This window comes from Jaculus jaculus, chromosome 9 (assembly GCF_020740685.1).
Source record: "Jaculus jaculus isolate mJacJac1 chromosome 9, mJacJac1.mat.Y.cur, whole genome shotgun sequence".
Classification (NCBI taxonomy): Eukaryota; Metazoa; Chordata; class Mammalia; order Rodentia; family Dipodidae; genus Jaculus; species Jaculus jaculus.
Window position 1 is genome coordinate 39,125,365 of NC_059110.1, and position 27,701 is coordinate 39,153,065.

At 36.3% G+C, this 27,701-nt stretch overlaps 1 protein-coding gene across 1 annotated transcript in view; it reads right to left on the reverse strand.

The window, feature by feature from the left end:
- Positions 1-27,701, reverse strand: part of Rspo3 (R-spondin 3) — an 82,820-nt gene that overhangs the window by 32,691 nt on the left and 22,428 nt on the right. Inside the window, exons 2-4 of the mRNA XM_004651226.2 lie at positions 22,262-22,453; positions 20,663-20,809; positions 17,065-17,262 (exon numbers count right to left, since the gene is read on the reverse strand). Of these exons, the coding sequence (XP_004651283.1) occupies positions 17,065-17,262; positions 20,663-20,809; positions 22,262-22,453 (537 nt within the window). The remainder of the gene's footprint in view (positions 1-17,064; positions 17,263-20,662; positions 20,810-22,261; positions 22,454-27,701) is intronic.

The following is a 27,701-nucleotide window of genomic DNA, read 5'->3' on the forward strand; positions in this document are numbered from 1 at the left end:
TTTAACACTCATTTTTTTTTTCCTTTAGGTAAAGTTGTGAGGTAAATGTGTGCATAAAGCAACATGGAAGAGTGGAAATTATAATGCACAGAATGCTGTTCTTTTTTCCTCATTACTAGTCTTTTGATAAGTACACTTAGGGAGGAAACTTCAACTCTTTAGTGCTACTTGTCACCAGAAAAGGACTGATGATCATTTCCAAGGTACCTTTGGACTCTAATTCTTATCTCTCCTTCAGTTCTATGACTATAGGAATGGAGGAAATATAGAATAAGATTACTTCTAGAACAAGACTTCTGAAATAAACAGCAGAAGCAAAAGTGAGTATATGAGGGACATGCAACAATACATGTATCCCTTTTATAATTATGTATGTATAAATACATATATATGAATATATGGATCCTCAGATGTGCACATACAAACCAAACTATAGCAATGTTCCTGATATTATGTCTAGTTTGCAATTGCTCCTAAATAAATGTTTATGGGATATTATTGTAGTGTTTTTCAAGTTAAAAATAATTCTTTTAAAAAAGAGATCTGGTTACTTAAAGTATATACAAACCAATGAAATGAACTTAAAGGAATACTTGCTATACATATGAAACCAATTTAATATCTCTACTATACCAAGAATGCTCATAACTACCTTGCTTTATTCAATAGAAATGTTAGGAAAATGGATAAATATAAGTAGATTTCTATAAAACCCTACATAGCTAATAAATATGTAACTAGTCATATTAAAGTCAGAAAAATGTGTAAAATAAAACAATCCAGAAACCATTTAATTCACAAGGTTGAAAACAGTCTATGGGTTGATAATACTTAGTTTTGACAAGGATACAGGCAACAGAAATTACTGATAAATTAGAATGTCAAAGCCACATGTTGGGTCATGATATGCAGAGATATTTATCATACCACTAACTGTGGGCTAACCCCACAATGCACGACCCATATACCTCAACAAGGAGGGGCTAATAGGGAGGGGGTAGGCCATGGATGAGCCTAATAATGGTACCAAACTGCCTGTACTTGCTGAATACAAAACTAATAATAAAAAAAATTAAAAATGTGACCCATTAAAACTTCTGGAAAATAATTTTAAAGAATACATTCATATTTAAAATGTCATAATCTTTTGCTTTAGTTATCCAAACTTGGAGACTCTATATTATACTAGAATTTATAACCACTAAGGGCTGGTTATGTGCCAGACACAATATAAGTTTTCGACATGCTGGCAGTTCCTCACTACAACTTTGTGAGGTGATGACTGTTATTACCACTTTATAAACAAAGAGAATGTGGAATGTAAAGGATGAGTAATTGACTTCATGTCATACAGCTAGCTAAAATTCAAACTTGAGATTTAGCTGAAACAAACAGTTCCAAATTCCACGTTCTAATACAAGATAGATATAAATTTATATCTCTGTACAATATAGATTGTTACAATAATGTTAACAAAAATCGAAAAAACAACTTCATTGTTAATAGTTGTATCAGTTTTATGATATTTATAGAATGTTATAGCTTGTAACTATTAAAAAGGATGAATTGGCAGCATCCCAATGATATGTAGATTAAAAGTGACACATGAACACAATATTGAAGAATATGATGCATAATTATCTTGCAATAGCAAGCAAGCCAGATGCATTTTAAAATAAAATAATAAATTCCTTCCATAAGGAAATATGTTCTTATATGTATATTCCCATATGGAGAAGAACATACAAGACTCTTTAAATTACTTTTCTCAGAGGATCGAACTATACCAAGGAAGAGTGATAGTATTAAATTTCCTTTATATATCTTCTATTTTTTGTTTTTACAAGAGAATATATTTTATTATTGCTAGTAAAAATAATGCACTAAGCATACCTTAGAACTACTGAACATCATTGTTAGGAGGTTTTGAATGTGAAAAGAAATGGTGATTATTTTGTAAACTTCAAGAAGCCTGGTTTGGTGGTGCATACCTATAGCATAAGACTTGGGACGACAAGAGATTGTGGTTTTATGGCCAGCCAGAGATATATGCTAAACTTTTCTCTCAAAAAGTATTATAAATAGGGCTGGAGAGATGGCTTAGCGGTTAAGCGCTTGCCAGTGAAGCCTAAGGACCCCAGTTCGAGGCTCGGTTCCCCAGGTCCCACGTTAGCCAGATGCACAAGGGGGCGCACGCGTCTGGAGTTCGTTTGCAGAGGCTGGAAGCCCTGGCGCGCCCATTCTCTCTCTCTCCCTCTATCTGTCTTTCTCTCTGTGTCTGTCGCTCTCAAAAAAAAAAAAGTATTATAAATAAATAAATCAACCAATTAGTTAATTGAGGGGATATGCAGTGATATGAGGACAGGAAGGTAAGCAAGAGAAGACACATTAAAGGTTGCAACATAACAGGAAGCTAGTCAGGAAACAAAGGAAGATACAACATTCTAAGCACATTCAACATGAAATGACACACTGGATAAATGTGAATCCATCATGTTTCACCATGAAATACTTTAGTAAAATAAAGCATAATCCTAACATGAATTTGGTGTTGGTCTGAGAAGAGAAGAGCAAATCAGATATTCATAATGTATATCCATCATTCTAAGGAAAATTTCACTATTGTGCACATATATTTCAAAAAGGGTAGTCATTTCATCATCACTGTACTAATTATATTATGAAAAATTAGGTTATTACATATGTCACCTGGACAGCATTTTTGTCCTCTTGTGTTACAATTAATTAAGCAAAACTGCTGATTCTTAGTATGCATTTCAATATCTGATTTACTTTTAGAATTAATTACATCCCAATTATGAGTTTACTATAAGTTCCATGCCTAAATTTTGATGATATTCAGAAAGTAAAATGTAAATATCACTGTGCTTCCAGGTATAGGTCTTGTTTATAAAAGTGCACATTCATCTTGACTCACAAAAATTGGTATTTTTTTTGATAAACTTTTCCATATATTTGATTCTTGGCAAAATAGAAAAACTAGGGGCTCTTCTATCAGAAACAACAACTAAGCAAAACAACTCTTCATAAGACATGTTTTCCAATTATAGCAGCCTAGCCTTACAGATTCAAAAGTATGACCCTGTAGATTATACATAACATAAACACAAAGTTGGGTAATTAGGTCTGAGTTAATCGTAAAGTTCCATTTGCTCGCTGCATAATTAAGTAAGAGGTCATTACCCACACTGGTGCATTTCACCAAGAACACTGAATAAATCATTCCCAGAAACCATTCACAACTCATCTTCTGTTCAAGCTAGTTTACTTCCATAAACGTGTTTCTAAAACCTAAAAAAATTAGGTAAAATGTGTCCGTACAAAATTTCTTTTTAATGAAAAAGAAAATATTTTAAAATAAAATTCTTCATGTTTTATTATAAAAAATTACTTTATGCTGAATATGCATGTCTTGTGAAAATTAAAACATGGTTATTTTTCTCATTTAAGTTAGTTTTTCTATAAATAATATTAGCTAGAGATAATCCATTTTTTTTCAATGCAAGGTCTCACGTTAGTCCAGACTGACCTGGAATTCATTATGTTGTCTCAGGCTGGCCTTGAATTCACAGCAATCCTCCTACTTCAGCCTCCTGAGTGCTGGGATTCAAGGCATGCAGCACCATGCTTGGCCAAAGATAATCTTATTTAAAAAGCATTATGTTTCTACATTGAGTAAATGTTGAACTTTATGTTCTCTTTCTCTTCCTTCCTCTCTCTCTCTCTCTTAATATGTCAGAACTGGATTGTTTACTCATGTACATGCTTATTTCTAAGTGAAACCTCCACTCACAATGGTACCTAATCCCTGGCTTCAACTAAGGCATGTTACTAAGGAAGACCAATCAAAGTACTCTGCCTGGCACTGTGGACATGTGATGGGTCCAGTGGCATTCTTTCATGAAATAGGATGAAAAGATGAGGAAAGAAAAGAGAGTGATGTGGATATTGACTTGGATTTCTCAGATTAGATTTCCTCACAATTAGATAGGGGAAAACAGCTCAGTAAATGAAGAAATAGAGGCAGGATGAGTTGAAATGCCGAAAAGAGAGAAAAAAAGTTATGACTCAATGATAGTGTGCATGATTGCAATTTGTGCTTAAAGCCACTTGCTTTCTTCAGCTTAAGATAATTTCAGATCTGTCATTACAACTGAAATGTCTTAAATTCAGAAGGCATGAGAGTTAGCTTAATGGGAAAATCTATCAATGGAGGATGCATATTGATATACAATTTTCAATTAGGACAATAATTGCAGACATGTGCATAATTTTTTTTTTAATTTTTATTTATTTGAGAGTGACAGACACAGAGAGAAAGACAGATAGAGGGAGAGAGAGAGAGAATGGGCGCGCCAGGGCTTCCAGCCTCTGCAAACGAACTCCAGACGCGTGCGCCCCCTTGTGCATCTGGCTAACGTGGGACCTGGGGAACCGAGCCTCGAACCGGGGTCCTGAGGCTTCACAGGCAAGCGCTTAACCGCTAAGCCATCTCTCCAGCCCATGTGCATAATTTTTAAAGACTGTAATCACTATAAGAAAAATTGTAGAAAAGTAGTTATGATTTAGGTTATGAGTAATGGGGTTGTTTTGAATTTAAAAAGGATTGGATTGAATGAACTAGAAAGAGAAGGATTGGGGGAAGAGAATGAGAATATAGAGATTTAGAACACTTTGAAGAATTTTCCATTTACATCTATTTTACATGTTAACAATAACAGCTCACTGCTATAAGACATTACTGCACTTTCATACTTGAACTTGTCCATGGATAATATTTACACTGTCTTCCATAGTCTGCTTTAACAGCCGTGTAGAAGGATTAAATCATTCGAATGGTGCATTCTCATTTGCAATGTCCAGAACATAAGATTTTTAATGTAACCAAGTTTCTGTTTGAATCATTCCACAGAACTTAGTTGTAAACTAGTCATATTTGCTCCATCATACCTCTTGGGAGGCCAAAGAACAAGGTATCTAGTCCTTTCTGCCAGACACTAAAATCTACAAAGTTAGTCTGTAAGGCTTCTATGAAGTTGTCGGAGTAGATAAAAAGAAAGCTAGATAAAGATCTGCAGAAAGAATAATTCTTTTGTGCTTTCAAATGGGAGGTGTCTCTGGTGCCAGAGGCCTCAGCAGCACCAGCAGTTTCAAGGCAGGACTGTACTGGGGATGTAGGAAGGTAGAGGGGAGCATGAAAGGAGGATGTGTCTTTTTCCTGAGAAATGTTTACTTTGTAATTAGCAAAGGACAAGAAGGGCCCTTTGGAAACTACATTTGGGGGTCCAGAATTTAAATTTATACTGATGCTCTCAGAGTCTCTCTCTAGGGAACCCTGCTAATTGGCAGGGATCTCAGTTGGCTGGAGCAGGCTGTGAATAAAGCCAAGGTCTTAAGGTCATTTCTCCAAAGGCCCTGTTAACTTGAGCTCTGTTCCACATCCACAAGCTGTACCTTTAACCCTATTCAGCCATCTTAAAACCACTTACTAGCACAACAACATGGTGATCACCGGAAAATAAATACATATTTACCTCCAGACTAAAATGAAATATAGGTAGAAATGTATTAGTAGGTTCTAACAAGGACTGCGGTCACTAGTATCACTAGTCATAAAGATTAAAACTGTCCACACAGGTATTTGCTGCATGTGAGCTGTGCACTGGGGATCTTTACTATATGAAACATGAAACTAACATGAAGAATAGAAAGCACCCGAAGAAAGGGTCTTTTATCTTTTTTGCTAATGGCTATTTTCTGCACACCTAAAGCTGTCTAGCACACAACTGGTGCTTTAATAAACATTTGTCCATCTCTAAGTGTATCTTGTTCTGGCTTTTTATTTATTTTTCTTCTATTATTTTTCCCTTTACATATTGTAATATACAATAGAAATGTTTTTGTAAATAAGGAGACAGTTTCACAGTCAGTAAGAGACTGGTGAAGACTGAGCAGTCATCTTCCTCTAACTGCAAACAAGCAGACATTTAGATGGCAGTAATGCTCAGCACATTCCACTGCTTCCTGTGCTTGCCTGGCACCTTTAAAAGTCATGTTCTAGTTTCTTCTGCCACTATACTTCATGCCTTCAACCAGAATTGATCTTGTAACTAACACAAGCTAACAGAAGGCTGTAGAAATAGAAACATGTCAGTTTTAAGCCTCAAGAGAATGCACTATGCTTTTCTCCCTCAGGAATGCTATAGACTTTCTTGCAATCTTGATGATGAACAAAATGGTGTCCTCAGTTTTCAGCCATCCAGCCACAAGAAGAAGCCAAGCTACAAGCAGATTATCCAGTAGACTTCTCCCAAAACTTCCTAGCCACAGATGGTAAAGTATATGGTGGTTCTTTTAAGCCTCTTTGTCTTGAGGTTGTTATGTCATCAAAGCCAGTGGAAGCATGGGCATGATCTAAATAGTGGCAAGGTCATTGTTTGCTTAGGGACCAAAGAATGCTTTGAACAGTATAACTATGATTGTCTTCATTAACCTGGCCATTAAGTATTTAAACACAATAAAGTGTAAAAAGTATTAGATATTTACAAACATCACAAAAAAGCAATCTCAGAGAAAGTAGGCATTTGTAACAATAATTTTTACCCGCTAGCTCAGCAAAAGCTGTCGTAACATTTGAATATTTCCACCATGAATGATGTCAGCCATGAATTGTGACCATCATTAACAATGTTCCTAAAACTGAGAGAGCCCATAAATGCCACGATAGCTTAGTATTAATTACAAAGTGTGAATTATGACTACTAGTTGATATATAAAAAGTAATATAAGACCAAGGAATGAAAGCTATGAAATAACAGGCCTCTTATTTTCTATAGAGCTTTTTCTTCAACACTGAGGATTTTGGTGTGTATACAATGGGACAGCAAAATGTATGAGAAACAAGAAATCTAGTAACTGTCCTTTCAGTTTTTCTTATATCCATCTAGGTACTTGAGTGGAGTACTTCTGGCTAATGGGTTGGCATCATTGGTATAAATGAAAGCTCTTGGTTTTGTAGCCAACACACAAACCTAGGTAACAGACAAACATCACCAAGATTCTTCTAGATAAATGTCAATGTCCAAAGAAAATGGGAGACTAAGCCTTGCCACTGAAGCGACAGAATATTTTCATCTGTATGGCTACTAAATTTTGACCCATATCCACTGAGTTTGTAAACTGATTGGACATTTCTTTCTTTATTTTTATTTTATTTTAAGTGAAAATGCAATATAATAAATGCTATAATAGCCATAGTAGGTTGGAATTGATGGGAAAGAAATAAGAGAATAAGCAAGCATTATGAAATATGACTGAAGGGGGAACCCAATGATGTAAGACAAGCAGTGGAGCCTCCATGTCTGAGAAGAATCTGAAGGCAAAGCCTGAGTTCAAGAGGCTACAGAGATGGTGGCAGACTGCCCATTGTGATGTGCCCAATAAACCTTCCTGAAAATAGCATGGGGCTTATTTGAGGTCAGTAGTGCCTACATTCTTTCAAGGATGATAGTACACATGCATTATTATTACAAGCCCAGTATTAGGCTGTGGAGCTGGCTCAACAGTTAAAGACACTTGCTTGTGAAACCTGCCAGCCCAGGTCCAATTTCTCAGCCACCCATGTAAAGCCAGAGGCACGAAGTGGCACATGAATCTGAAGTTGATTTGCAGTGGTAACAGGCCCTCGTGTGACAATTCTCTCTCTCCTTGCAAATAGATAAGTCAAAATATTTTTTAAAGCCTGATATTTACAGTAGGCTGTAACATCCATAAACTGTAATCTTTTGATTTTTAACAACTATAATGTACGCCTAGTTCTCCCATTTGCAAGATTGAATGAGATGAAATTTTTAAAGGATTATATTGAACTCTACACAACTGTTAATGTTCAGCTATGGCCTACAGAAAAGGCAGAAACAGCAGGGCATAATCCTGGCACTGGGGAGTCTAAGGTCAGAGAATTGCTGAGTTTGAGGCCAGCCTGGACTACATAGTGAATTTGAGCTTAGCTTGGTTTAAAGTGAGTGAGACCCTGCCTCAGCACCCCCCCCATACCCACAAAAGAAAGAAAAAGCAGTGACATAGAATTCTAGTTGCATACAATAAAGTGGAATAGTGGTCATGAGATACTGGGAAGGACCAGGTGGAGGAGTATGACAAGATTAAACAAGGAGTACTAAAGCACATTTAGAAAGGAAGAATTAGTTCTGGTATTCTATAATACAGTAGGGTAACTATTGCCTAAAACAATCTGTGATATGTTTGTAACTAAGAAGGAAGAGAAGGGAATCTTAGCATATAAAATAATCGATGTCTGAAGAGAGGAAAGTACTTATTATCTTGATTCATTCTTGCACACTGTATACGTTTTATCATAATGCACCCACAAAGATGTATCAATATGTCTCAACAGAGAAAACAGTTGAATTTAGTTATATTTCATAGATAATATTGCAAAAACAAGAGCTAGAAGTAGTTACTGTAATTAATTTTGGTGAATTGAAAGTGAGCTAGTGGTTGAGTACTGGTAGGTTTCTTTACTGAGGATATTTAGTGAAACATTTGTCTTGACCCTTGAAGGACAGGTCTATATTTAAATTTAGGACTATTTCTTTAAGAGTGTAGGATTTTTATTTCAAATCATCACCTTAAATAGGGCTAGAGAGACTGCTTAGCTGTCAATGCACTTGCCTACAAAGCCTAAGGACACAGGCTCAATTTCCCAGAACAACGTAAGTCAGATGCACCTTGTGGCACATGTATCTGGGGTTCCTTGCAGTGACTAGAAGCCCGGGTATGCCCATTCTCTCTCCTTGTCCCCCTCAGAAATAAGTAAAAAATTAAAGCAAAAATCCTTAAATATTTCCTTATGGTACTGGCATATTTTTATTAAGGTCTCTAAATTTTTTAGCACAACTGTTGTATTTATACCAATGAGTAAATATCCCTATGTGCCCATTCATCCGTGTAATGAAAGCTGTCCATCATATACAGGTTTGTGTTGGTGGCAAGTGCCCCTCTTTAGGCTCTTAACAGGCAACCCATCTGTGTAGGATTAACTAAGCCCAAGAAAGCAGAGAGATTGTTGAGTTTATATCAGACGTTCTCATCCATGTACTCTGAGCAAATAATAACGTCCCCTAGGGGAAAAATCATCTCTGGTTGAGAGCCACAATCTCTAGTACCATTATCTCAGCTCTGTACTTTGTGGCTTCTTCTGACTATGTCAAGGGGTTAGTCTACTCACATCTGTATCAAAAGAGCAGAAAGTTCTCATCCTTTAGTGCTTACACAGGCACAGGATGAGTATCTTGAGGCCAGCTGGCCTTCTGTGACATGAAAACCAGGAGAAGGCATAACCTAAGACCTTAAAATAAGTTATCATCCTACAGTTATGAGATAATAAATCTATCTATTTGGCTTCAGATGAATATTGTGGAAATCTTGTCTAAATATCTTGTTTTGAAATGAGCTACTATTTATTGTAAATCTCTCCTGTAAGAAACTCAACTATAAGTTACTAGATTAGTTATAAAGATTTAAATAATTAGATGAAAGATGGAGGAGTAAATCTAGGAACAAAAGTTCCTATCAAATTTTGTCACATTTTAGAAGATTTAATCTTGTTATACTTGCAAATGTAGTGTTAATTATACACATAATGTATACTTCTTATATTGGTAGAATAATGCCCTGATAAGTTGACATGTGTGACTTTTCCTTTATGAAATGCTTAGTTGACTCTTACTGTATCTAATTTTGATAAGGTATGTAAAGCAACCTACAGTTTATTTAAATAAGACAATGATATGTTCATTCTTGTACTAGTTTCTTTCCAAAGGTGCCCATGCAAACTTTTCTTCTTACTGTTTAATATATTCCTTTTTCATTTCTCTGACAGGATGGATACTAACTCATATTTGTAACTATAATGAATTCCATTTTTACATGACTATTCTCTCTTTTTTTCTATTCCAAGATCATATAGTACTTGTGTCTAAGGAGAATCTTCTTAATGAGTTAAACTGAGCATAAAAGGTATTTCATTATCTGTGAAATTCCCTAAAATCTATCTATGCAGTAGATGTTGGTGGCAAATGCCCTCTTCAGGCTCTTATAGAATAGAATATACAATTGAATGAGAAACATACTGACTGTCTTTCCAATTCTCACACACACACACACACACACACACACACACACACACACACATACACACACACCTTCATGGACCTCTTTTTTTTTTTTCCAAGGTAAAGTATCGCTCTAGCCCAGGCTGAGCTGGAACTCACTATGTAGTCTCAGACTGGCCTCAAATTCACAGAGATACTCCTAGCTCTCCCTCCCAAATGCTGGGTATTAAAGGTGTGTGCCACCATACCCAGCTTATATACTTCTTTATAACAAGAAAATTTAGGCACACATATATCCCCCTGTCCTGTTTTACTTCCTCTTATCAGAGGTTATATTGAATATCTCAGAAGTCAATAGTCATAAATTGGTATTCTCCTTTCTTCTTCTATTTCAATTACATTGCATTAGTGCTCGCATAGTTCTGATCTGTTAGTGTGCACAATCTCTTAAAATATATATTGCATGCTTTCAGCATTACAAATACATAATTCAATGGAGAAGGGTACAAGCTAGAATCACATTATAATGGCAAAATTAGTTATTGGTGAATAAGTCAAATCCAGTTGAAAAGTAGCATGTTAAATAGAGGGAGATAATCCTAATGGTGTAAACAAATAGTGTATTTGGTAAAAATTAGGATTTGGGATTATGACAGTTGCATCAACCTCTGCAGATTCATTTGCTGTAGCTATTCAAAGCACAAGAAAAATGGAAGGGAAAATGTGTCTATATAAGGTTTTACAGCCTATCTTTTCCACACACATACTTAAGAGCATAATCTACCCCATGCTAGAAATAATTTCCTTCTATCCAACTTCTTTATGTACCTGATGGAAAGTAATTTTTCTGTGTCTGGTCATTCTTTCCTAGACACTCTGTCTAGCAGTTAGGTCTCAGCAGGAGAAATTCTGAGCACATGCTGAATTCCTGCCACAAAGATGAGTTATCTACATTGGTCCATCATTATCCTCTCTGGCATTGTGATCATTGATGGAAATTTTAAGTTCAAGATTTCCAGGATATATTTTACAGTAAAGATCTTATTTTTATTTCACTCATCTTTAAAGGCATCTTCCTATTTTAGGAATACCTATAAGCATTTCAGAGCAAGTCAAATAATATAGATATGCTAATGGCAGGAGAAATCATGTCTTTGTCATTTTAGTGTACCTATCTTTTAAGTTGTCTAAAAGGCTCTAAGATTTACCTAATTATAATAAAAATATTTTTTCACATAGTAAATTATAGACAAACTATCTTTTAGTTCTTTTGGCAGATTATATATGTCCTTCTAAGGATGGTTGTGCTAAGTTTGAAGTATTTTATGTTACATTACATCTATTATATATATATATATATATATATATATATATATATATATATATATATGGGTGTGTGTGTGTGTGTGTGTGTGTGTGTGTGTGTATGTGAGCCTAAATAAGGAACTGAGCAATATTTTTATGTGATGCTTGATATAATTTATATAGAACAATATCTAAAAAACATGATTAGCCATCTATTTTGTATTCAGATAGGATGGTAAACTTTCAGAGAAGTTAGGAAACTATTAAAGAAGTAATGTATGAAATGTGGTTTTCTCCCTACCTTGAATTTTTAAGATACTTGAAAAAAGATTAAACATATTAAAAGATGAGTGAAGAGTAGATAACAGTTGAACTAGTTCTATAATTTGATTAAAAGGGACCTATGGTGGTTTGAGTCCCATAAACTAAGGTGTTCTGAATGCTAGGTTCCCCAGCTGATAGCCATTGGAAATTAAAGTTTCCTGTGGGCAGGGTATTATTGGGGGTGGACTTCTGGGTGTTATAACCAGTTTCACCATGCCAGTATTTGGCACACTCTCCTGTTGTAATTGTCCACCTTATGGTGGCCAGGGGATGATGTCCAACCTAAGCTCATGCCATCATTTTCCTCTGCCATGATGGAGCTTCTCCTCGAGTCTGTAAGCCAAAATAAACCTTTTCCCCCCAAAAGGCTGCTCTTGGTCATGTGATTTCTACCAGCAATGTGAACCTGATTTCAACAGTATTGTTGGTACCAAGGAATGGTGTCATTCATGGCTTGATACCTGGCTGTGTGGCTTTGGTCTTTTGGAGTTGATTTTCAATAGGAATGTGAGAGGATTTGAAACCTTGGCCTAAAAGACACCTTGCAGTGCTGTAAGTACAGCTTGATGGATTATTTTTTGTCAAAGTTGAAAGACCTGAATGCAGTAAGAACTATGGACTGTGAAGTTTGGCTTATGAGGATGAGAAAGAGCTTTGCTAGGATTGGGCTAGAAGCAGTTTGTGTGAGAGGCTTGCTGTTATGGCTGTGTCCTGAGAAGTTGTGCAAGGTTGTATGGCTTAAAAATGGAATGCTGTGTGCAGAGGGATATGGCACAGAAATGAAATCTTTGGGCAAAAACTGCCGCCTGTTCAGCTGCAATTGTATGAGAGATTACAACCATTGCAATTGAGCAAGCCCATTATGGGACAACAGAAAGAATGTAGACTCTTTTGAAGGGACTTGAGTGTTCAAGGAGTGTCCTGTTCTTCAAAGTCTGCTTTATTTCCTGCTGGATTGACAAACACCCTACCTGGTATGGTGGAGCATAGGAAATTCATGAAAGAGAGGGTCACTGAGTTTCCAAGGTGATATTGTGTTTTGTAAATGGCCATGGGCTGTGTGAACCAGGTTTCCTGGATGCCTGCATGGAGACCTAGTGGAGCCATGAGGATGAACCATGGGTTGCAGTAGAGTCCAAGTGGAGATGCCAGGACCACAAGATAGGTGCCAAGGAGAGCTTTTGGCCCCAGATGAAGTTTTCTAGGACTGTGAGCAGTCTATCTGGAGGGGTGGAATTGAACTACAGAAACTTATTGCTACTTAGAGTCTTTTCACTGACTAGAGTTATTGGACTTGGAGTCACAGAGTTTGATATCTAACCTGTTTAAGTCGAATATTGGCTGAATATTTCTTTGCTATGAGCAATGCCATCTTTTGCAGTGTGTTTATTCTGTGCCATTATGTGCTTTGTGGGGATTTTTTGGTATTATGGCTCAGTTAAAAGATCTTGGACTGACTCTCTTCCAGCTTCCAGCCATGTCATTCCATTTTACATGTCAACCGCATATAGTGTCTTCAGCAGTAGGGTCTCACCACTAAACTTTGGTGGGTCATCAAGTACTCTGACAGAAATCTGTCTTTATTTTAGGAAACCTTGTAGGTCTCTCTGATCAAAAGCTCATTGTGGATGCTGGTACTAGGAGTTACAGGTCAGTGCCCACTAAGAAAAGGAAGAAAAAGATAACTAATATAAAAGAGTTAGAGAGAAGAGACAGAGAAGCTGTAGAAGATTAAAGTTAGTCTTCATCATACCCTCTCCAGTGTCTTATGGCTCAGGTGTTCCCTCAAGGGCTTGGTGAAGGCTCAATCATTTGGTCTGCCTTTTAGGTTGTGGAATTTTATGGTACCATTGCCGTTTGGGTCTAGATTTGTATCTCCTACCCTCTCCCTTACTGTCCCCTCCCTTCCCACCCACCCTATTGTCTAGTCCTCGAGATGCTTGCTAGGTATGTCTGCATCTTGGGTAGATTCAGGTTAGGTGCTGCAGATGAGTGAGACTATGCAGCCATTATTTTTCTGTGATTGGGTGCTGTTTTCTTGGTGAACTGGGTACCAGCACAAAAGTGAAGGAGTTTGACAAAGAAAACAATGAACTCCTACCAAATCAGATATCCAGGGACCCAGAGGCCCCCAATACCACATCACTGAAGCAGACCAAAAATAAACCCAACATGGCTCAGGGAAATTCTGTGGAAGGGGGCAGAAAGAATGTCAAAGCCACACATCGGGTCATGATACACAGAGACATTTCTCCTACCCATAACTGTGGGCTAACTCCACAATGAATGACCCATTTACCTCAACAGGGAGGGCCAAGGGGAGGGGGTAGGACATGGATGAGTCTAATAATGGTACCAACTTGACTGTATTCACTGAGCACAAAACTAATTAATAAAAAATAAATTTAAAAAGATCTTGGACTAAAGGAATGTATGTGCATCATTGGAATTGATAAAAAGAACTGGTGACTTTTAAAGTTGGATGAATAGTTATCAAATGCAGAATGTGGTGGTTTGATTCAGGTGTCCCCCATAAACTTAGGTGTTCTGAATGCTATGTTCCCCAGATGATAAAAATTGAAAATTAAAGCCTCCTGGAGGCAGTATATTGTTGGGGGTAGGCTTATAGGTGTTATAGCCAGTTTTCCCATGCCAGTGTTTGGCACACTCTCCTATTGCTGTGGTCCACTTTATGTTGGCCAGGGGGTGATGTCCACCCTCTGCTCATGCCATTGTTTTCCCCTATCATGATGGAGCTTCCCCTTGAGTCTGTAAGCCAAAATGAACCCCCCCTTTTTTTTTACCTAATAGCTGCTCTTGGTTGGGTGATTTCTACCAGCAATATGAATCTGACTGTAACAGGATCCATAAGTCTTATTAGTGTATAAATTATCACATTTGAGAAATAGTGAAACATTTTCATCTTTCTAATAATATAAAGTTTTCTTTGTAAATGTAAAACCTCAGTGTATCCTAAGAAGAAAGAAAACAGATTAGACAGAGGGTTATAAGTCAAATCTTGTGTCATAGGCTACTACTTCAAATGTTGTGAAGCATTATTTATTTTTCCATGGATAGATTTATGAACTGAAATTTTCAATGTAAATGTCTAAGTCAAGTACTAGAAAATATCTTAGAAGATTGCATTCCCAAATAAAAGAACTAAACTATAGTTAGTATTGTAAATTAAATATTTCTGTTGGATATGCTTTACCTCACATTTTAAAAGTTTAATCGATACTGATTATATTGATTAATATGGTAGACTATGCAAAAAATATGAACATAGTCCACCTGTATCTCATTAAATATACAGATAACTTTAAGTGAACATAAGCAAACACACAGCTATGGGGACACAAGACAAGCTATGATGAATCATTTGACTTCAAAATCCTACTTTTAAATCTCAGACATTTTTTTATTTTTATTTTTTAAAACTTATTTATTTATTTATTTGAGAGCGACAGACACAGAGAGAAAGACAGATAGAGAGAGAGAGAATGGGCGTGCCAGGGCTTCCAGCCTCTGCAAACGAACTCCAGATGTGTGCGTCCTCTTGTGCATCTGGCTAATGTGGGACCTGGAGAACCGAGCCTTGAACCAGGGTCAAGACATTTTAAATTAATAGGAAATAAATTCCAGAAAGACCCTTTTCACTAGCCAAATTTTATTCCTGAAACTAAAGTTTAATCCAATCTCTCACAAATTTAAAGTTCTCCTTAAAATAATTCATGTCTTGGGGCTGGAGAGATGGCTTAGCGGTTAAGCGCTTGCCTGTGAAGCCTAAGGACCCCGGTTCGAGGCTCGGTTCCCCAGGTCCCACGTTAGCCAGATGCACAAGGGGGCGCACACGTCTGGAGTTCGTTTGCAGAGGCTGGAAGCCCTGGCGCGCCCATTCTCTCTCTCCCTCTATCTGTCTTTCTCTCTATGTCTGTCGCTCTCAAATAAATAAATAAAACTTAAAAAAAAATAATTCATGTCTTCAAGAATATTATCATATTAAGTACTTAATTATAATTGGATTTCAACATTTTCTACCTTCTGATGACACTTTTGATATAATAAAGGGTGCTTTGAAAAGTACAGGCTACCCAATGTTCATGTTTGTAGAGTCTTGTTTTATCCCATTAGACTTAATTCATGTATTTATAAGATATCTTGCTACGTAATATTGGGATTCTCTTTTTAAACATCTTATCTTCCACTAGATTCTGGGAATACCTTCAGAATATCTTCAGAGAGATGTGCACAATGTGTGGTGACAAAGGTAATAATTTAGTGAAGCTGTTGAATGAATGAATGAAGAAATGGAGGATGGAAGGAAGGAAGGAAGGAAAAAGAAAGAAGAAAAGGAACTTCAACTCCAGACCCCACTCCTTTCAAGAGACAATTAATTAATTGGGAGGATCATTTAAAGGCTTCCTAGAAAATCATCAGTGGTTATTTAAAGACATGCAACATATTTGTGGGCAGTGGTGCTGAGGACTTTAATGAAAAAAACAAGAAATTGGTATTTTTAAAGATTGACATCTGGAATTATAAAAAGAAGTATATTCATCCTCAAGTACCATATTAATGATAAGCTTGTCCTTACAGGATTTCAGAACAAGTCCTGGCATAAATAATATTGATCAAGTAGCTTTTGTTTTCTAGAATATAAAGTTGATTCATTTAAAAAAAAATCTTGTGGTTAGAATGTCATTAATCATTTTATTATAAAATATGGCCTTGATCATTTAATTTGGATGTAAAGTCAAAAACAACATGTTTATATTGTTTTTAATAATATAACAAATTGCTTCTTTCAACAAATTCTACTTGTAACTTTTTTGCTTGTAAAAATTCACACTGTTTTAATTTCTATTAATGAGGAAAGAAATAAGTTGATGGTCGTTTCCATTTGTTATGGTCTTATGCCAAATGTTGTTATACCTTGTGGTTATGAGATGTCCCATAAGTTTTCTAAGCACTAACAAGGTAAACCATATGAAATCTGATCATTCATTTTATATATATATATATATATATATATATATATATATATATATATATACATAATCAGTTATCATACTTAAATAGTATATAGATCTAATACTAGGCTACATTTTAAAAATACCACATCTGTATCCTACAGTTTGGAGCCACTACAACATGTTCTTGGGTACATATTTCTGAGTTTTGGTTGTAAGTGATGTTGCCATTATTCCTTAAGAAAGGAAGTGACATATGCATGAAGTTGTGGGATTCATACAAGTATATTTTATTAAGATGATTGTACCTCGTTCTCCTTTTGAACACTTCTTTCTTTGCACTATACACTTTCTTGTCTCACTTGTTGGAGGACACAAGTTACCCTTGGCTGAGGGATGCTGTGTTATTTCTCGAACCCGTGTTTCAGTCCCTCTTTTGAAGCCACATGTTTTCCCTTTCTTGGTGCATGGACTCCAAGGACTCCATTCACTGACCTCACAGTGCACTGAAACAGAACAGCAGAAATGGCCTTAGTTGGTCTCATATATATAGTTGTAATTAATTAGAAAATGCACAACACACACATACATACACACACACACACACACACACACACACACACACACACCCCATGACAGTTCACCCCTGTGCCCAAATTCTATGGAGCAATTCTGCTGATCAAAGTTCACCAAGACAACTCTTAAGGATAAAATAAGGAGAAAGAGGATGTTTCAATCTTTTAGTGTCCATATAAATAATAAATTAATTAAATAAAATAGAGTATATTATTGAGTACTACAATTGTTTGTAAGTTAGGAACATCTCCTCTCAAACTTAGCCACACAAAAGTAATGAATCTTCAAACATATGAACAAGTACAAAAAGAAATATTATCTTGTGAGCTTTGGCTTTGTGTATTTAGTTGATACCAGAATTAAAGAGTACTAAGTTAGAAAAAATATCTAATAGGAAAGTAGCCAGGATTATTATCAGTCTTTCAAAGTAACCAGAGTGATAAAGGTGAAAACATACTTAGATTTCAGAAAGCCAGGGTTAAAAAATTACAACATAGGTAATTACTGGTTTATAATCAGATGATGAATGGTTCTGCAAGTGAAATTCTGATGACAGTCTTAGATAATTTCATTGAAGGAGGCAATATATTGAAACCAAGAGATTAGATAGTAAAGAGCTTTAATAAGACCAGACAGATAAAATGCCATGAGAGTAGGAAATATTTTAGAATATGCCTGTAATATTTCTAGAACAAAAAGGAAATTTGGGTGGGTGGAAGGCTAAAAATAATAGGGCAATTTAATTTCTATTCAGTTTAAATGAACAATGTAGAATTGGGATACAACTTATTTAGAGGTACCTAAGAACAAACAGAAATTCTCAACTTCAGTTTCTTCTGTCTTCTGCATTAAGAACAATCTTCATTCAAGGAATTTTTAGCTATCTACCAATGAGTGAAGTGTCTCAAAAAAGCATGCAGCTCCCTGGCCCTAGAAACAGTTGAACATGTGTAGGCTGATCATGAGTCTAAGTCGTAACAAAAGAGAATCTGAGGTTGGGAAGAAAATTGACGTAGATATCCTACCAGTACTGCCTGTCCATCAACATTACTATGCCTCTCTAGTTTTTATTCAATAACTCCATAGAGAATGCAGTGAGGGCATGTGCCCTCTACTGTTTACTACTTCAATGGGACATTTTTCTTCTGTGAAATTTGAGCAAGTCTATTTTTCCAAGAGGAACAATGAGAAGGACAGAATGATAGTGCAAGAAGCTTGCAAATATCTGGAGCTTGAGTTGGGAAGAATATACTCTTCTCATTGGTATTGTGAAGGTTCATACTTAATTTGATCTACAAATCATAGGATGTGGATATGGTATGCTATCAATCTTCCATGTCACCTTTATACTAGAACATTTTTCTCTGCTAGGACATTTTTAAAACTTTAAAATCTAAACAAGAAAAAATAGATAAAGCCTAGAGCCTAGCAAAGGGTAAGGTAGTCTGTTGAGCAGCTAAAGTTAAGGCAACAATTATAGCACTGACAATTTAAGATTATGTCTTGGAGTCAGCATTTCAGCTCCCTCATTCCCCACTGTCAAACTTGTTCCAGGAATAGAGTTTGATAGTCCTTTGTGTAGTAAAGCACATCATGATTTTCTTTGAAATTCTGGGGCAAGCCTGCACGTGAAGTGCCTGTGGGCTTCATATCACATGATGGGAGACTTCCCTTAGGGAGCAAACACCAGGAGCCAGCCTTGAGCAAAATTTGCAAATTTGAAAGCTAGTGCTCATTTTAGAATATATAAACATTTAAAATATGTGTAAAGAAATAGTCTCAATTTCATGGGTGATACAAAACCCATTAGCATTGAAGGCTAATCCAATATTGCTAGGTCTTAAACACAGTCCCTGACTGGAAAGTATTATATATATACTTTCTGTCCATATATATATATATGGAGAGTGTTTTTAAATGAATACTACTCATTTATGAAATATAAAAATTAAAAACATGCCCTTTGTTATGGATAAAGAAATATTATAAGTAGCAACTCATCCTGAATATCTGTCCTTGAATATTTCACAAGAGTGTTCATAATTTCCATTTACTCCACTGTTTGGAACTTTCTACCTCTAATCATCAGCCCTCGGGACTTAGAAGGAGGTGAACTAGAAGTGCTATCTCATCCACCTTCTACACTTTCCCTGGGTTGTTTTTATGTGTTCTTATTGAGTGGAGGAAAAAACAAAAACTTAACTAAAAACAATCATGAACTGATTTAGGATACACAACTGGTTGTTGTTTGCCAATGCCTCTGAGGTTAACTTTAGAATATCATCTCCTTGTTTTATTATATTATAAATATTCAAAATAAACTGTGCATGGTGGTGCAAGCCTTTAATCCCAGCACTCGGGAGGCAGAGTTCAAAGCCACCCTGAGACAGCATAGTGAATTGCAGGTCTGCCTGAGCCAGCATGAGACCCTACCTCAGAAAACAAAAAACAAACAAACAAACAAAAAGTTCAAAATATATTTGTGGTGATCTGAAGTGGTTAAGCCACCAAGTTATCATCATTATTCCAATGCTTAGATTCTAAGACCAGCCATACTGTGGGACCCTGGGGTGGTTTCGGAGACTATCTAGCACGGAATCACAAGGGCTCTGTGTCTACATACCAGCAGCGAGGCAGCATCAAGATTCCTGCAGTCTTTGCTCAGGGGATTTTGAGCTTTCCTATGCTGTTTTCCCATTCAGTTTAGCATATGTTCCCCAAGTATTCATCAAACTCATAGCTCTAGTACAACATGGGAAATGGAAAATATAGCCAGACTGATATTTAGACAAACAACTTGTCTGAGGAACTGTCCCTTTCAATTAGTCATGCCCTTGGACTGTCTCACTCTATCAGTTTGAGGAAGGCCTATGTCTTCTCTGTTGTTTCTGAATCATGTGCCATTTCAGCACTAATGCACTATATCAAGAGAGAATACTCCTCCTCCTTGGGAATAAGTTTGGTTATTGCATGAGATTAAATCTAGAGGTTTTTGAAACACATACCATAACACACATATACTATTATAGATACAGAAGAAATCTGTAATGAACAGAGCAGTTTGAAAGAGCCAGCCATCAGCATTCCCAAGAAAGAACAGAGTGCTCACTGGATCTTGACTGGCCCTGTAATGCCTGTTGGGTGGGGCCATAGGAACACTTTCAGAATAGTATCTTTGTAAAGAATGATAGAGAAGGCCTGTGAGAGATAACTATTAAGGTTCTTCTTCAATATTGGGCTGTGAATAGAACCTTGCTGTAGACTGACACTGCCATCTGAGGTACTTCCTCCTCCACTCTCCATGCTAAATCCCTGAGATTGTTTTCTCACCAATACTGATGCACTCCATGGTGTGGTTGTTGGCCTCCAACCCTTCTGGACAATTGTCAAGGCACTTTCCAAGGTGTAAGTAAAATCCATTTTTACACTTTGTGCAGAAATTTTTGTTGAAACAAGTATCACAGTCAGCTTTGCATTCTGAAAGAAAAACATCAAAAGAGAAATATGCCATAACCTTCTCTTAACTATGATTGGAGCATTTTTCCTTGCACATGCAACTTTTATATCAAATGTCTGAAGTTCAAACTTATTTGGCTAAAGGGAATTAAGGACTCCTCCAAAGTTATTTTGTTGATATATAGAAGTCTTTGCTTTCAAAGTCATTGTGCAGCATGCTTTCAGAAAATGTTTGGTAATACAGGTAGAGCATCCTGTACCTACAATGACATCTATTGACATCTAAACTATAGAATGCTCTAAGATCTGAAACTTATTGAGTACTGACATAATGCCAAAATTTTCAGGTTTTGGATTATAAATTAGGGATGCTCAACCTGTACAGTCTATAAAAATATTTCAAAATCCCCAAACTTCCAAAATCTGAAATACTTCTGGTCCCAGGCATTTCATGTAAGGGATATTCAACTTGTATATATGGTATCCAAGAATGGTTATGAAACCAAGTCCCTATTTTTATCAAATGATAATAAAGATGCTTTGTGAAGACTTTAATAAAATGTACCAAATTATTACATTTATACAATTATTGAGGGCTATTTATTCACTCAACAAATACCTGTGCATTATGTGGCAGGCATCATTCTAGATATTGGTTAATAGCAGTACATAAGAAAAAGGAAAACCAGAATGCACCAAATTTGTCTTCCACGAGAAGACACAGTAAACAATAACTGGTTGGACTTCATATGATGATTATTACCGTAATTCAATATGGTAGTCACTACTATGGTTTCCATCTGACAGCAAGGTTAGCTGCATATAAAGGTGTGGGTAAGCAGTTTCCAAACTGCCAGAAAAGCCAAGAGAGGACAAAAACTGCAAATGCAGAAGGATCATGCAAGGGAGTCAGTAAGGCTGGTGCAGAAGAGCAGAGAGTCACAGGCAGTGGGTTTGCAAAGACAGGCAGAGCTGCACATGATGTCACATGTCTTTGTTTGCAGGTTTGGAAGTCGGCTGGACTTCAGTGTTGAGAACAGACTTTCAGGATCTAGATGGTAGTGCTTTCAATCTTTTTCCAACTCATAAATATTTTAGTTTCTATACTGGACTACTTCTGGAAGTCAAAATAGTTAAAATGATCCAAGCTATTGGGTATGTGGATTTTATGATAGTCGTGTGAACTTGGTGCTGGTACCTGTAGTACTTTTCTGTAGGTTCACAATAAGTGATAATCATGGGCCCAGTATTAGCTTTTATAATAAAAAAACATATGTATGAAACAAAATTAATTTTTTTAAAGTTAAGATTGAAAATTTTATCACCATAAAGGTTAATCTATGTATGTTAGTCTAATTATCAGGTAAACATAATTTAATTGATGTTGAAAAATCACAAATCTACTAGAGGCTCCTTCAATCTGGGAAAGTCCCCAGGAATGAGATAAAAATATAATGTTGTGTAGGCACTTACTTGTACACTTATTTATATCTGGATATCGGGTTCCATAATATCCACTTGGACACGAAGAGAGGCACACTCCTATCTGCTTCATGCCAATTCTTTCCAGAACAAAAAATAGTCTGGGCTTACATGACAAACATCCATTGTAATCTGAACACGTCGCACAGCCTCCTTGGCAGCCTTGGCTGACGTTAGGATGCACTGGGGAGACAGTAGGAGAAAATCAGAGGTCAAACCATAGATAGAAAGTTAAACAACATTTTTTTTTTTCTGTGTACACTTATTAGTTTACAATTTGGTGATAGTGGGTGAATTGGGTGAGATATTTTTTCCTACCTTTTTTTTTTTAAAAAAAATATGGCATTTCCCTTTAACACATATATTACTTTTGATTTCATAGTAGATAAATTTGTGCAGTTGAAAAATTAGTGAATATTTGGCTCAAATGATTTGCAGAAAATATCAGTAAAATAAAATTAGTGAATTAGCACCCAGTATCGAAAATGAGCAATTTTGTACTTATTTATATGCTGAAATTGATTTATTACCTTAGTTTCCACGTATGTTATAGATGACAAATACATGTCTCTAATTTCCTTAGCATGTATAGTAGTAACACATGCCAGGCCTTGAGAAAGGTGTTCAGTAAGGACATTAAGTTCCCCAGAACTTAATGAATATATATACCATCTCATCCAGCTAAAATCATGTTCTTTGAAAAGCCAAGGCTGATGCACAGGAATCCAAGGCATCCCATCACATTTCAGACTTTTGTGTTGATAGAACTTGCCATTATTAATGTGTATTTACAGTAATATTTGGTTAATAAACTCTTCACTGCAAAATCAAAACATTCCAGGCATAAGGCAGAAGAGTAAGAGGAAAGTATAGCAGGGCCAGAACTAGTGTCCAGGGTATCATCTTGAGATCCACTTCCAGTGACTTACTTCTTTCAGCTAAGTCCCACCTCCTAAGGGTTATTCAGCCATTTAAAATATCACCACCCACTGGCTATGGAATAATAAGGGTTCAAATGATGAGCCTGTGGGGGACATTTAGGTTCAGACCATAGCATCACAGGCAGATGAAAGCTCCAGTAGACCATGCCATTATTAATCTATCTTCTTAGTGCTATTTGGATATTAAATTCTTTATTGTAAAAATAAAGCCCTCCAGGAGCAGTTAGAAGGGTCCCCATAAGATATAAAGTCCTTCCCATAAGGGTGTAAGGGTCAGCTTCAGAGAGGTCATTCGGTTGACCAGCCTCTTCTGCCGGCAGTAAACCATCCCTGAATCAGCCACAGGAGCCACAAGCGGCTCATTCTCATTCCAAGACGTTTTGTAAATAAACCAAGGAAATGTGTGGGGGAAGGGAAGGCTGCTTTTCCTGTAGATGCTCTTCTGCGGGGTGAGGCGGTCCTATAAAGTGGCGCAGGAGGTTTAGACATTATGGGACCTGGGGGACTTGTAAGGGAACTCCTTTCCAAGTAACAGGGTAATCTTTTATGCCAGGAACTCAGCATTGGGAACTTACAGAAAATGTGGATATATTTTAAACAGTAAAATACCCTAAAAAGAAAAGAGGTATGAGAACGCTGTTTTGAATCAGTCAGAAACTGTGTCAAGAAGCTAGAGGTGCAGGTAAAAAGCTGTGAAATCCCTTCATTCAGAAGCAGACTTCACTTGAAAGAAAACTGCTCCAAGTTCAGGGCAGTTAGTTACTCTGGGTTCAATGAAAATGGATCGGTTTGGTACATGTCTGTAAAGCCCCTATTTCTGAAACATGGCTTCTAAAACAAACCACACAAATTTTGTAATTTTATGTACCCTGAAACTTTTTTTGAATCATGATATGACTTTAAATAGATCATTTAGTAATGTGACATGATTTACATGTTCAGAAGTTGGAACACTAACATTTATTAAGAAATGTTTCATTTAAAGAATGAAGGTTTAGAGATTTGGAAATTTCTCAGAAGAGAGCTCTGAGTGGGTCTCAGGATTGGCATTTCCTCTGACATTATAGGATGTGCCAAAATACCCTGCTCAATGTCCTTCCTCTCTCAAGCCTTGCTGATGAAATGTAGCAAGCATGTCAACATTGTGACAATAATTCTTGGTGCACATTGTGTATTTTTCCTGCATTGACAAAGGTTTTTAAAAAAGTATGGATGACTCAGTTATGACAGTTTTCAGTGAATTGCTAAAATGGACAGTGGATTTGATGATAGAACTATTTCCTTAAGAAGGTTTAAGTGCTGGCTGTAGAAAGTGAGAGAAACTGAGACCATGGAGCTCAGATTCTATGACCCTGTTTTTTTATGGCTTAGCACTGTAGTAACAACCTTCTTGAATGCTGTGTAAGGATCACTTAAATTCTAGTCACTATTACACAACTAGATACAAATTTCCCAAACATCATTTTAAGACAAGAGCCTTTTACTTTTTATATGAAAACCACAGAAAACTTTGGTCTAGATTGACTGTAACAACTCTTTCAGCCATAAAATCTTGTGATCCTAAGGCAAAAAGTGAATTTTAGCTTGTCATGCTTCTTTTTTTTTTTTTGTCCCATTCTAATAATAACTTCATTCTGCATTTTAGACCACTATCCTACCATTATTTTATGTAAGTGGTAGAGTTGCTGGCAGTGGAGAAGTAGAGGATGTTTTATGGAACATTTAATATTGGGGTTTATCAGTATACACATAGGCACATGGGCTAGGAGAGTAAGTAGTAGAATTACTAACACTGGAAGACAGAATGGCATGAATTTGATGCAGTTGGTGTACAAGACATGGGTAGTGCAGAAGTGAGGACTCTCAAGAAGTTTGGAAGTATAGTCTAGCTAGACTATAGAACCCTGTGGGAGACATGCCAAGGAAATAATTCAAAAAGTGCTTCCCTGTCAGCACAGCCAACCTGGAAACCACGAGACGGCTAATGTGTTGTTCAAGGCAAGACAGTAATGGTAACTTCAAACTTAACTGAGCTAGAATAATGTGGTGAAGAAGAGATATATGTTCCAAAGATACTTCGGGCAAGCCATCAAGTGAGTAGGGTAACCAGCTGAATGTGGACTGCACAAGAAAGGGATTTGAGAAAATGTGTTTCTAGTCCCATTATTGTATGTTGCCAATTATTCCTGCTAGTCACTTACTTGTGGTGGAGCAGAATTTTCAGAAATAAGACATTTAATAACTAATCAGACAAACGTGATTGGATTCAAAGAAAGTGCTAAACACATAAAAGTAATTTTATCATTTCATAATCTATATAATTAAAATTTAATAAATTTGCTAAATATTAAATATTATTTCAACCAAAATAAAAAATAACCAAAGCAAGCAAATACAAAACTTGTGGAGACTCTCCCTGGAGACTTAAGAAAGGAGAGACCAATAGAGGTTGACAATCAAAGCCATTTTTAAAATGTGCTCTTTTCTAGACCCTCTCCCCTAACAAAGCTATATACATTGAATGCAAATTGCTTTAGGTCAGAAGTCTGAGTGGTTTGATAACTTCTTGATGAGTCTCAGTTCTTTACAGAGTGGCTACTTATTATTTTTATTCTCAATAAAGAATATGATTGAGCCGGGCATGGTGGCGCACGCCTTTAATCCCAGCAATAGGGAGGCAGAGGTAGGAGGATCGCTGTGAGTTCAAGGCCACCCTGAGACTACAGAGTTAATTCCAGGTCAGCCTGGACCTGAGTGAGACCCTACCTCAAAAAACCAAAAAAAAAAAAAAAAAAAAAAAAAGAATATGATTGAATGAATGAAGGCAGTAATATTGAAAAATATGCTATGTTTTAAAAGATAGTAAAAATGTTAACTTGATACACATTTAGTAGAAAATATCTGTAATAATTGACTTTAAGTGTACTGTGCCTATAAACATCTGGTAAAAGAACCAACTTTCAAGTCTTGCAAGAGGCTCATTAATAAAATAATTCATTCAAATTGAAACAATTGAAACCTTTTCTAGATATCTAATTTTGTAATCTATCCAATTGGAAAGAATAACAGGACTTTTTACTGATTAAGTTGTGATTGTATTTTTACCATATCCTGGAACTTGATCATTTTGAAAATCATATACATGCTTATAGTAATATTATGGTAAGGAAAAATTAGGGGGTGTTTCATGGTCCTCCAACTGCCTGACCGGATTCACTTTAAGAAAAAACATCTAACATTAAAAAGTTGTCTTACCTTGAAATGTCTTTCAAATTCTTTTTTTTTTTAATTTTAAATTCTTTTTTGTTTATTTATTTGAGAGTGGCAGAGAGAGAAAGAGAGGGAGGGAGAGAGAGAGAGAGAAAGAATAGGCGAACCAGGGCTTCCAGCCACTGCAAACGAATTCCAGACACGTGTGCCCCCTTGTGCATCTGGCTAACGTGGGTCCTAGGGAATTGAGCCTTGAACCGGGGTCCTTAGGCCTTACAGGCAAGCGCTTAACCACAAAGCCATCTCTCCAGCCCTCAAATTCTTATTGAGTGAAACAATAAAATTGAGAATCAGTACTTTTGTTTATTCACAAGTTAAATCTTCTGAGCAAGAACTGACAATGCCTGGGTCTCCACAGCCATTTTAAACAATTTGGAGAATTTAGGTATAGATAATAAATATGACTTTTTTATTTTGTTTTGTTTTGTTTTTTGTTTTTCAAGGGAGGGTCTTGCTCTAGCACAGCCTGACCTGGAATTCACTATGTAGTCTCAGGGTGGCCTTGAACTCATGGCGATCCTTTCTACCTCTGCCTCCTGAGTGCTGGGGTTAAAGGCGTGCACCACCATGCCCGGAGACAAAATAATTTTAATAAGTATAATTATTTAGTTAGATACAACAATTTTAGATTTCCTCACTATGACATCTAAATCATTAAACAAACTAAAAACTCACAGATTATTTAAATGTACATATGTAATACACATGCATATATACATATGACTTCTTACATGCTCATTCACTCCCGCCTATACATAATTCTATTTGTTCTTTAACTCAAGTCAATAGCACAGATATTACTTGAAATTTAACCACAAAGATAGTGATGTCTGTTGTGTCTTTTGTCCCACTGAATCACTGCTAATCTGAAGGTTTGTGTCTCTGTTGAGGGATTTACAAGATTCTCAACAGTCTTGGAGAAGATTACACCTGACAGCTGCTTGAATACAGGCCAGTTGTTAATCCACCCTTACAATCATGTGGGGAAACATACTGCTTTTCAGAGAAAAAAATTCTTTGAGATCTTGGTAAGCCTTTCTTTTTCTCTTACTAAATAATAATTTCCTGAAAGGAATCTAATATTTATATTCTATAAATACTTTTAAACAAAACCACAGCCATTAAGGCAAACCTAACTTAAAATAGTGATTAAATATTCTTCCCACTAAAATCAAGTCAGCTTAAAATATTAAGAAACAAGCTAGCAAACGATGATTCTC